Below are 12,284 nucleotides of genomic sequence, written 5' to 3'. Positions count from 1 at the left end.
AATATCCCATTTGAATGTTCATAGCGGAGTAAGAATCCTGTTTTAATTTGTCAGCTTCCTAATCAATATATTTCGATTAGTTTCATTCAATCTACTAGTTTAGATAACATCCTGTTTTTTTTTCAAGCAGCCTGCGTTTTGGGAATGTACTTTCAATCTCTGTTCACATGTTGCTGCTTTGCTTTTCAATTGATAAGTGTCCTGCGCGCACTGTGCATCATTAATGACTCGAATGAACTAAATTATTCAAGAGATTAGTTATTTTTACTGAACGAGTCAAAGGTCTGAGTCAGTCAAAAGTCTTTTTTTTTTTTTCTCAGTTTGCAATTTGTAAATGGTCGTTTTTAAATTGCAGAGGTAAGAGTTGATTCATTCAGTCAGTGCTTTTTTATGTGAGTCTAGAATTAGATTCATCAACATTTAATGATTTGGTGTATTGACTCAGTCAAATTACTAGTTGTGAATCTGTTGTTCATAACTACTGTTATGAGGTAGACGGAGCACACTATATATTTAAGGCATGCCAAACTCAATGATGAACTGTTTATCACTCTTTGTTTTCCCACACAGCTTTGCTCCATATACTAGTGTTGTCCATGGCTCAAAGCTAACCTTGTAAAAAAAAAATATTTTTGTATTTTTATTTTTTAAAAGGAGGACATGTGCGCCTCAGTACACAAATAAATGTAGGAGTAACAGTGAAAAATGAGAGGTAAAAAAAAGCTAGAATCCTTAAATTGTTCTTGGCCCACCACTGCTCCTTAATGAAAACCACAACAAAATATTTAGAGGCAGATGCCAGTAAATGGTTGCTCTGTTGTCACTCAAATCTTTCCAAGTATATGAAATGATCTACATCCTCCCAACTAGTATTTTAACATCTCCATCACCGATGTGAGTTTACTACGACCATATGTCCAGAGTAAAGATGCATGAATGAAATCTCTTCCCGAGTCGAATGGGACTATTCATTATATACAGTATTTTAGGGAACGACAGGTGGGTGAGATCTAGACAAAGTTGAGGCTGCCTTAGCCAATGAGGGACGGAGTGGGCAGACGGAGCGTGTTGCGCACGGAGGGTATAATAACAACGGGTACCGAGGCCTCGCTTTCCTGTTACATTTACAACCGCCTTCCGCACCGGTTTCCACTAGTTACCACAGCTACAGTCAAATTGGTCTACATCGTTAAAATGAATGAAAACAAAACTATTTAGCTTTTTGGTCTTAATTTAAGGTTAGAAATGTGGTTTCTGTTATTAAAATCTGATATATATTTTTTTTCAACATGAGGTTTTTAAAATGTGATTTTAATTTTAAAAAAAGGGAAAGGCAGGGTGTCTGACTTTGTGGCTGTGGTAACTAGTGTCGAGCCCTCCGCTCTGCCATTTTGGTTTTGTTCACCCGTGTTACAGTCACACACAAGGACTCATCCAGTGACTCGACATTATAGCCCGAAGCCTTTTCAATCCCGCACACACCCTTTTCTACAATCATAGAACCACAATCATCGTTGTTATTTTTTGACGTTTTAGACCGATCCGGTACTAGAGGAGCGGTTTGCACTGAGAAGGGACCGAGAAGGATTATTGGTAAGGCAGGCAAATCAATGGACATTAGTGTTAGCTACTTCTCCTAGCTAACGTTACAGTAGCCACTCGTTTATGTAGCTACACACGGTTATTTCAGGTCGATTTTATTATACATTTATATGTCAGGTGCTTAGTCATAGCCAATACATTACTCTCGGAGGGTTGTGATATTTGCTAGCTAACGTTGCTACTGAGAGGCTTTAAAAAATATATGTATATATATATATATATATATATATATGAAACGTTAGCACCATAGCCATAAGTTCAGTTCCGCACTTCGTGTGCTAGGCCGCAGTCCAGCGGCTGAAACGCTGCTCTCCGGGCACCGACAGTGAGGCAGTCCGGTGCTAGATCGGTAGTTCATTATGTTCCGACCGAGTCCCACCGGGAGCGGCTCGCCAAATCACTTGTTATTAGCCTGCACACGGTTTAAGTGATTTACCTTTGACCTGTTGCTGTTGGCTAATATTTTACGTCCTTGTTGTCTGGACTGGATTGTTTGTTTGTTCACAACTAGACAGATTCGTTGGTCAAGTGTTTACTTTGTTGTTTAGACAGTGAATATTCACAGGAATTAACACCGTTAACAAGTCACATATAATGATTTGATTTTTAGACTTGAGCTTTGCTGTATCATTGTGATATTTTCATGTTTAGCTTTAGATTGACAAGCATTGATTTAGCTACATGTGTTCACATTTTGACATTGAATCTCTCTTGCCTTAATTTGTTGAGTGTAATAGTTGTCATTCTACATCAGTCGTTGTTTGTGTGATCATAATTCTAAGTACAGTGCTAGACGGCCTCAGTGGAGGCAATATTTCCGACTGTTGTTGGCTGGTTGTCATGATTCTAGAAGTTACTGCAGTCCCAGAATGAGTGGTATCTAATTGCTTGATCGCTATTTACCGGTAGACTCATTCATCGTTTTTAGACGTTTTTTGTATGTGCTGGTAACCTGTTTTGGAATGTGTAGCTATGACATTTTATTATGTCTCTACTTCTAGAAATAATAATGGACTGTGATTTTCTTTGTAAACAAACTTTAACCATTCTCTTTAGGTTTCGTTTCCTGGTGTGATGGCTACACTGTCATCAATAACCTGACATGCTAGAGTTAAATAGCGTTTTATGTTTGTATCCTGTTGCTCTATACGGCCTTGGTTACAGCCCCCCCAACCACGAGGCATTGTGAAGTGCTGCACCCCTATAGTTCACTGCAGTAAAAGGTTAATGAATCAGCGTTTTTACAGTGTTTGAGGCAGAGATGGGGTGTGGCCTTACAGATGGGGTGTGGCCTTACAGATGGGGTGTGGCCTTACAGATGGGGTGTGGCCTTACAGATGATAAACAATACTGGGAAAGTCAGGATAGCCATTTCCTATAGTAAACAATACCGTAACATAAACGACACGCCTTGCTGTTACTCTCTCTCACTGCGTCTGGAAGGTCCTGATAATGCCGTTATTCATATCCGTTCCCAGGGCCAGGCTTGTCCGTGTTTTATCACATTGGGATTGGCTAGAGGCCAGTGTAGCTGCTCGCCTAGAAAACTCTCTCCCCTGGATGAGAAGGATTCAATGACCTCTAGTAGATGGAAGGATAGAGGGAGGGAGGGAGTGAGTGATAGATGGGGGAGGGAGGGAGTGAGTGATAGATGGATGAGGGAGTGAGTGATAGATGGATGAGGGAGTGAGTGATAGATGGATGAGGGAGGGAGTGAGTGATAGATGGATGAGGGAGGGAGGGAGTGATAGATGGGTGGAGGGAGGGGTGATAGATGGGTGGAGGGAGTGAGTGATCAAGAGGGATAGGTGGAGGGGGGTAGATGGATGAGGGAGGGAGGGATAGATGGATGAGGGAGGGATAGATGGATGAGGGAGGGAGGGAGGGATAGATGGATGAGGGAGGGGGATAGATGGATGAGGGAGGGGGATAGATGGATGAGGGAGGGGGGATGGATGAGGGAGTGAGTGATGGATGGGTGGAGTGAGGGATCTGGAGGGAGGGGGTAGATGGAGGGAGGGGGGTAGTTGGAGGGAAGGAGGGGGGGGGTAGTTGGAGGGTGTTGTACTCGAGAAGTGTAGATGTGTAGACAGACACCATCAGTCCTTGTTCTGTTGGTACAGACTGTTGTCAGTTGTTCTGTAGGCACAGGCTGTTGTCAGTTGTTCTGTGGGCACAGACTGTTGTCAGTTAGTTGTTCTGTAGGCACAGACTGTTGTCAGTTAGTTGTTCTGTAGGCACAGACTGTTGTCAGTTAGTTGTTCTGTAGGCACAGACTGTTGTCAGTTAGTTGTTCTGTAGGCACAGACTTGTCAGTTAGTTGTTCTGTAGGCACAGACTTGTCAGTTAGTTGTTCTGTAGGCACAGACTGTTGTCAGTTACTTGTTCTGTAGGCACAGACTGTTGTCAGTTAGTTGTTCTGTAGGCACAGACTGTTGTCAGTTACTTGGAATGGTTTTACATCAGCCCTACAGGCCTCCATTACTCGTACCCATTGACATTACCTGGTCAGACAAGGGCTTGTTGAGTTCTTAGCCAGACAGGCTCATTGCACAACAAGGTGTCCTCTACTAACTCGGTGTACACACCATGGTCAAGTATTTTTGACTGTTATTTTTAAAATATTCGCTAGATCGTGTCAGTGGAACTGTCCAGTGCTGCAGAGTGTCAGTCCTGTTAGGACCACCTTTATGTCAGCTGTGTGAGCTGTATACTCAGCTGTGTGAGCTGTATACTCAGCTGTGTGTGCTGTATACTCAGCTGTGTGTGCTGTATACTCAGCTGTGTGTGCTGTATACTCAGCTGTGTGTGCTGTATACTCAGCTGTGTGTGCTGTATACTCAGCTGTGTGTGCTGTATACTCAGCTGTGTGTGCTGTATACTCAGCTGTGTGTGCTGTATACTCAGCTGTGTGTGCTGTATACTCATCTGTGTGTGTGTGTGCTCTATGCTCAGCTGTGTGTGTGTGTGGCGTATACTTAGCGGTGTGTGTGTGTGTGTTTTCAGATGTCCAGCTCGCCGCTGTCCAAGAAGCGTCGCGTGTCAGACTCCGAGACGAAGACGGGATCTCACTGCTCCTCCTCTAACTCTGTCAGAACTGAACTGTCTCACACACCCACCAACGTACGTACACACACACACACACACACACACACACTGCTCCTCTGTCTGTTTTCACTGATCTGTCTGACAGTCGTCTGTGTGTGGGACTGGTTCTCACTCCTGTTGTTTTCTCCAGGGCATGGCTAAGAATGGCAATGATGCTGAGATCGACGAAGGCCTGTACTCCAGACAGCTGTAAGTACTGTATCTATAGCCCAATAACACACAGTCAACCTGGGGTACTTGGGAAGACTCATGAGAGCATCCAGTAGAACTTGTGATGAGGTTGGATACTGACACCAAAATAGTCTGACCGTTTGAGCTGGCAGTGCGACAACACATTTTTGATTGGTTGCGTTTTAGTTTATTTTGGTTCGCAATTGTATTTAAAACATTTTAATCATGATTTTATGTGCAATTGACCAGAAATAAAACAGCTGCAGGGGACTCCCCCTGTGTGTGTGGGGTGTTAGTAGGACCTGTGGGATGTCTGAACACACTGACAGACACCATTATTCAGTCTGCTGTCCACCACACACTGGGAGACAAATCCACCTTTCAGCAGGACAGTAACCTAAAACACAAGGCCAAATCTACACTGGAGATACTTACCAAGATGACATGGAATGTTCCTGAGTGGCCTAGTTACAGTTTTTGACTTCAATCGGCTGGAAAATCTGTTGCGAGACTTGAAAATGTCTGTCTAGCAATGATCTGCAACCAGCTTGAGAACTTCAAAAAGAAAGCCTTAGAGACGTACTCAGAAACACTCACCGCTTTAATCGCTGCCAAAGGTGATTCTAACGTATTGACTCATGGGGTTCAATATTTAACGTAATCGAGATATATATTATTTTCCATTAAATTATTTCTGCAAATGTTTACATTCCCCCCACACACACTTTGACATTAGTATTTTTTTGTAGATCGCTTTCAAATGATTTTGTAGAAATCCATTTTAGTCCCACAATGCAACAGAAAGTGGAAACAGTCAAGGGGTGTACATACTTTCTGAATCCACTGTAGCATTAGACATGGGAAAATGTGTAGAATTGCAGGAACTGTACTTACAAATGGAAACATTTCACTTCACCACCAGGACCAGGATAGGCTCCTCTGATTTGTTTAAGCCCCTTTTTCATCCAGGAAAAACCCTGGCCTGTATTCTCTCCTCCATAGCTACGTGTTGGGCCATGATGCTATGAAGCACATGCAGAGCTCCAACATCCTGGTCTCAGGGCTGAGAGGGCTGACGTAGTGTTATAGAGGTGTCATATAGTCTTATAAAGCCTGTATTCTCTCCTCCATAGCTACGTGTTGGGCCATGATGCTATGAAGCACATGCAGAGCTCCAACATCCTGGTCTCAGGGCTGAGAGGGCTGACGTAGTGTTATAGAGGTGTCATATAGTCTTATAAAGCCTGTATTCTCTCCTCCATAGCTACGTGTTGGGCCATGATGCTATGAAGCGCATGCAGAGCTCCAACATCCTGGTCTCAGGGCTGAGAGGGCTGACGTAGTGTTATAGACGTGTCATGTAGTCTTATAAAGCCTGTATTCTCTCCTCCATAGCTACGTGTTGGGCCATGATGCTATGAAGCACATGCAGAGCTCCAACATCCTGGTCTCAGGGCTGAGAGGGCTGACGTAGTGTTATAGAGGTGTCATGTAGTCTTATAAAGCCTGTATTCTCTCCTCCATAGCTACGTGTTGGGCCATGATGCTATGAAGCACATGCAGAGCTCCAACATCCTGGTCTCAGGGCTGAGAGGGCTGACGTAGTGTTATAGAGGTGTCATGTAGTCTTATAAAGCCTGTATTCTCTCCTCCATAGCTACGTGTTGGGCCATGATGCTATGAAGCACATGCAGAGCTCCAACATCTTGGTCTCAGGGCTGAGAGGGCTGACGTAGTGTTATAGAGGTGTCATGTAGTCTTATAAAGCCTGTATTCTCTCCTCCATAGCTACGTGTTGGGCCATGATGCTATGAAGCACATGCAGAGCTCCAACATCTTGGTCTCAGGGCTGAGAGGGCTGACGTAGTGTTATAGAGGTGTCATGTAGTCTTATAAAGCCTGTATTCTCTCCTCCATAGCTACGTGTTGGGCCATGATGCTATGAAGCGCATGCAGAGCTCCAACGTCCTGGTCTCAGGGCTGAGAGGGCTGGGCGTGGAGATGTTATAGACGTCATCCTGGGAGGAGTAAAGCCTGTATTACCCTCCATAGCCAGGGTTGGGCCATGAGTGGAGAGACCTCTCCTCACAGGTACACTACGGGGCCCTCTTCTCTTGTTCTGCAGAGGGCTCTCTCTCCTCTTGTTCTGCATCCTCTCATCCTCCTCTCGTGTTCTGCATCCCTCTCCTCTCGTTCTGCATCCTCTCTCCACAGGTTCTGCATCCTCTCTCCTCTTGTTCTGCATCCTCTCTCCTCTCGTTCTGCATCCTCTCTCCTCTCGTTCTGCATCCTCTCTCCTCTCGTTCTGCATCCACTCTCCTCTCGTTCTGCATCCTCTCTCCTCTCGTTCTGCATCCTCTCTCCTCTCGTTCTGCATCCTCTCTCCTCTCGTTCTGCATCCTCTCTCCTCTCGTTCTGCATCCTCTCTCCTCTCGTTCTGCATCCTCTCTCCTCTCGTTCTGCATCCTCTCTCCTCTCGTTCTGCATCCTCTCTCCTCTCGTTCTGCATCCTCTCCTCTCGTTCTGCATCCTCTCTCCTCTCGTTCTGCATCCTCTCTCCTCTCGTTCTGCATCCTCTCTCCTCTCGTTCTGCATCCCTCGCCTCTCGTTCTGCATCCTCTCGCCTCTCGTTCTGCATCCTCTCGCCTCTCGTTCTGCATCCTCTCGCCTCTCGTTCTGCATCCTCTCGCCTCTCGTTCTGCATCCTCTCGCCTCTCGTTCTGCATCCTCTCTCCTCTCGTTCTGCATCCTCTCGCCTCTCGTTCTGCATCCTCTCGCCTCTCGTTCTGCATCCTCTCGCCTCTCGTTCTGCATCCTCTCGCTCTCCTCTCGTTCTGCATCCTCTCGCTCTCCTCTCGTTCTGCATCCTCTCGCTCTCCTCTCGTTCTGCATCCTCTCGTTCTCCTCTCGTTCTGCATCCTCTCGTTCTCTCTCCTCTCGTTCTGCGTGGGCCACTCAGTCCCAGTATGGGAGTGTTGTAATCACGGGCTATGTTGTCAGGTCCTGTCACATTGTTTGTTATTTAGCTCTATGTACATACTGTTTGCAACCAGGAACTAAAGATATACTGCAAAACAATGTGGCAAAGCAATTCACAAAGTGTTATGTTTGTGAAAAATACAACACAATACTGGTTGCCACTCTCCATATTTTCAAGCATAATGGAGACTGCATCATGTTATGGGTATGCTTGTAACCATTATGGGTGGCAGTTTTCAGGATATGTAACCATTATGGGTGGCAGTTTTCAGGATGAAAAACGTAATGGAATGGTGCTAAGTACAGGCAAAATCCTAGAAGAAAACCTGGTTGTCTGCTTTCTACCAGACACTGGGAGATGAATTGACCTTTCAGCAGGACAATAACCTAAAACACCAGGCCAAATCTACGCAAGACCTGAAAAATGGTTGTCTCGCAATGATCAACAACCAATTTGACAGAGCTTGAAGAATTTTGAAAATAATAATGGGCAATGTTGCACAATCCAGGTGTGAAAAGCTCTTTGAGACTTACCCAGAAAGACTCACAGCTGTAATCACTGCCAATGGTGCTCCTACCCATCTCTGTAGTAACGTTCTCTCTCTCCTGTCTCCAGTTCTACCTGCGTGAGGAGGACCCATCTCTGTAGTAACGTTCTCTCTCTCTCCTGTCTCCAGTTCTACCTGCGTGAGGAGGACCCATCTCTGTAGTAACGTTCTCTCTCTCCTGTCTCCAGTTCTACCTGCGTGAGGAGGACCCATCTCTGTAGTAACGTTCTCTCTCCTGTCTCCAGTTCTACCTGCGTGAGGAGGACCCATCTCTGTAGTAACGTTCTCTCTCTCCTGTCTCCAGTTCTACCTGCGTGAGGAGGACCCATCTCTGTAGTAACGTTCTCTCTCTCCTGTCTCCAGTTCTACCTGCGTGAGGAGGACCCATCTCTGTAGTAACGTTCTCTCTCTCCTGTCTCCAGACCGTGAGGAGGACCCATCTCTGTAGTAACGTTCTCTCTCTCCTGTCTCCAGTTCTACCTGCGTGAGGAGGACCCATCTCTGTAGTAACGTTCTCTCTCTCCTGTCTCCAGTTCTACCTGCGTGAGGAGGACCCATCTCTGTAGTAACGTTCTCTCTCTCCTGTCTCCAGTTCTACCTGCGTGAGGAGGACCCATCTCTGTAGTAACGTTCTCTCTCTCCTGTCTCCAGTTCTACCTGCGTGAGGAGGACCCATCTCTGTAGTAACGTCTCTCTCTCCTGTCTCCAGTTCTACCTGCGTGAGGAGGACCCATCTCTGTAGTAACGTTCTCTCTCTCCTGTCTCCAGTTCTACCTGCGTGAGGAGGACCCATCTCTGTAGTAACGTTCTCTCTCTCCTGTCTCCAGTTCTACCTGCGTGAGGAGGACCCATCTCTGTAGTAACGTTCTCTCTCTCCTGTCTCCAGTTCTACCTGCGTGAGGAGGACCCATCTCTGTAGTAACGTTCTCTCTCTCCTGTCTCCAGTTCTACCTGCGTGAGGAGGACCCATCTCTGTAGTAACGTTCTCTCTCTCCTGTCTCCAGTTCTACCTGCGTGAGGAGGACCCATCTCTGTAGTAACGTTCTCTCTCTCCTGTCTCCAGTTCTACCTGCGTGAGGAGGACCCATCTCTGTAGTAACGTTCTCTCTCTCCTGTCTCCAGTTCTGTAGTAACGTTTCTCTCTCCTGTCTACCTGCGTGAGGAGGACCCATCTCTGTAGTAACGTTCTCTCTCTCCTGTCTCCAGTTCTACCTGCGTGAGGAGGACCCATCTCTGTAGTAACGTTCTCTCTCTCCTGTCTCCAGTTCTACCTGCGTGAGGAGGTCTCTGTAGTACGTTCTCTCTCTCCTGTCTCCAGTTCTACCTGCGTGAGGAGGACCCATCTCTGTAGTAACGTTCTCTCTCTCCTGTCTCCAGTTCTACCTGCGTGAGGAGGACCCATCTCTGTAGTAACGTTCTCTCTCTCCTGTCTCCAGTTCTACCTGCGTGAGGAGGACCCATCTCTGTAGTAACGTTCTCTCTCTCCTGTCTCCAGTTCTACCTGCGTGAGGAGGACCCATCTCTGTAGTAACGTTCTCTCTCTCCTGTCTCCAGTTCTACCTGCGTGAGGAGGACCCATCTCTGTAGTAACGTTCTCTCTCTCCTGTCTCCAGTTCTACCTGCGTTAGGAGGACCCATCTCTGTTGTAACGTTCTCTCTCTCCTGTCTCCAGTTCTACCTGCGTGAGGAGGACCCATCTCTGTAGTAACGTTCTCTCTCTCTCCTGTCTCCAGTTCTACCTGCGTGAGGAGGACCTGGGGAAGAACAGGGCTGAGGTGTCTCGGATTCGCCTGGCTGAACTCAACAGCTATGTACCTGTTGTAGCCTACACTGGAGTCCTCATCGACGATTACCTGACTCAGTTCCAGGTAAAACTGTTACCCATCAACCCCCTTACCTAGTTAAAGTGGAACTGACAGCATTTGAACTACTTTTCAACATATGAAATAATCATATCACTCAAAAATATCAAATTCCCAGTTTATGCTACAAAACCAACTTTATAAGAAGTTTTAAAAAATATGTTCTATTTGACTCAAAATTCCATGATGTACAGTAAGTCATTGTTGACAGAATAGATTCACCTATTTCTTGCTAGTCCCTAAAATGTTTGCTGTCGGGTTATAAATCCCAGCTGGTCTGGTACATGGTTTGCTGCCTCCACCTGTTTGGGTTACGGAGGAATGTAAACTAAGGCTGGGAATGTCAATAGTTAAACTAGCGAGGTCAAAGATAACGTGGCTAATAGGCTAGCATATCGTTATGTAGCTAATTATCAAGCTATAAACACAGAGCCTAATGTTACCTAGGAGGACGCCGCGTCATTGGAAGAGTGGGTGAGTGACCAGCTTTTTGGTCACCCATCAAGTTGGCTAACTGGTCAAGTAATCATCTGGCCAAGTAGTGTCTTTTTGTTTTGACATGTAGCTAGCTACCTAGCCAAACAATTAACCATAATCCCATAGAGTAGCTACTACAGTTCAGACGGATTGTCATAGCATGAAATGCTGTAGTATGAGTCTACAAAGCCAACCAACTGGGTTCAATGGTAGCTAGCTAGATATAAAGTATGTAGGAGCGATGGAGCTGGAACCACTAAAATAATAACTGTGTATACTGTAGTCTAGAGGAGGGATGTGGCAAATTGTCCATTTTTCTTAACCATCTAACCGATCTAAATAAGTGCGTGTGTGCACGGGTGCAGTACCAGTCAAAAGTCTGGACACATCGACTCATTCCAGGGTTTTTCTTTATTTTTACTATTTTCTACATTGTAGAATAATAGTGAAGACATCAAAACGATGAAATAAAACATATAGAATCATGTAGTAACCAACAAAAGTGTGTAACAAAGCCAAATGTATTTTATATTTGAGATTCTACAAAGTAGCCACCCTTTGCCTCGATGACAGCTTTGCACACTCTTGGCATTCTCTCAACCAGCTTCATGAGGTAGTCACCTGGAATGCGTTTCAATTAACAGGTGTGCCTTGTTAAATGTATTTGTGGAATTTCTTTCCTAAATGTGTTCGTGCCAATCAGTTGTGTTGTGACAAGGTAGGGTTGGTATACAGAAGATAGACCTATTTGGTAAAAGACCACGAACAGCTACAATAATCAAAGAGAAATGACAGTCCATCATTACTTTAAGATATGAAGGTCAGTCAATCTGGAAAATTAAGAACTTTGAAAGTTTCTTCAAGTGCAGTCGCAAAAACCATCAAGCACTAGGATGAAACTGGCTCTCATGAAGACCACCACAGGAAAGGAAGACCCAGAGTTACCTCTGCAGCAGAGGATAAGTTCATTAGAGTTACCAGCCTCAGAAATTGCAGCACAATTAAATGCTTTACGGAGTTCAAGTAACAGACACATCTCAACATCAACTGTTCAGAGGAGACTGTGAATCAGGCCTTTGTGGTTGAATTGCTGCAGAGAAACCACTACTAAAGGACACCGATAAGAAGAAGAGACGAATGCCTAGAGTGTGCAAAGCTTTCATCAAGGCAAAGGGTGGCTACTTTGAAGAAACTCATATTTTGATTGGTTTGACACTTTTTTTTGGTTACTACGTGATGCCATGTGTTATTTCATAGTTTTGATGTCTTCACTATTATTCTGCTATGTAGAAAATAGTTTTTAAAAAATAAAGAAACCATTTTAAAATCATTGACTGATGTTGTGTGGTAAAATAAAATGAAGTACAATTCCAGGTGAATTCACAATGCCGGTTACTGACCTGCACTACCTCTACTGTACCTCAACTCCAACTATAAGGGCATTTCCTTCTCATTTAACCTCTCAAAGTGTTGCTGTCGCTTGCCGTCGCTTGCCGTTCTCTCTGCCGTCGCTTGCCGTTCTCTCTGCCGTCGCTTG

The 12,284-nt window shown here is 45.2% G+C and overlaps 1 protein-coding gene across 1 annotated transcript in view; it reads left to right on the top strand.

Annotated features, from left to right (window-relative positions):
- Positions 1 to 1,389: 1,389 nt before the first annotated feature.
- LOC112225766 (ubiquitin-like modifier-activating enzyme 1) overlaps positions 1,390 to 12,284 on the top strand; it is a 63,778-nt gene continuing 52,883 nt past the window's right edge. Inside the window, 8 exon segments of the mRNA XM_042299855.1 lie at positions 1,390 to 1,593; positions 4,609 to 4,725; positions 4,841 to 4,899; positions 6,801 to 6,886; positions 6,889 to 6,914; positions 6,917 to 6,946; positions 6,949 to 6,972; positions 10,142 to 10,276. Of these exon segments, the coding sequence (XP_042155789.1) occupies positions 4,609 to 4,725; positions 4,841 to 4,899; positions 6,801 to 6,886; positions 6,889 to 6,914; positions 6,917 to 6,946; positions 6,949 to 6,972; positions 10,142 to 10,276 (477 nt within the window). The 5' untranslated portion in view covers positions 1,390 to 1,593.

This window comes from Oncorhynchus tshawytscha, linkage group LG16 (genome assembly GCF_018296145.1).
Source record: "Oncorhynchus tshawytscha isolate Ot180627B linkage group LG16, Otsh_v2.0, whole genome shotgun sequence".
NCBI lineage: Eukaryota > Metazoa > Chordata > Actinopteri > Salmoniformes > Salmonidae > Oncorhynchus > Oncorhynchus tshawytscha.
This window is presented reverse-complemented; position numbering and strand designations above follow the sequence as displayed.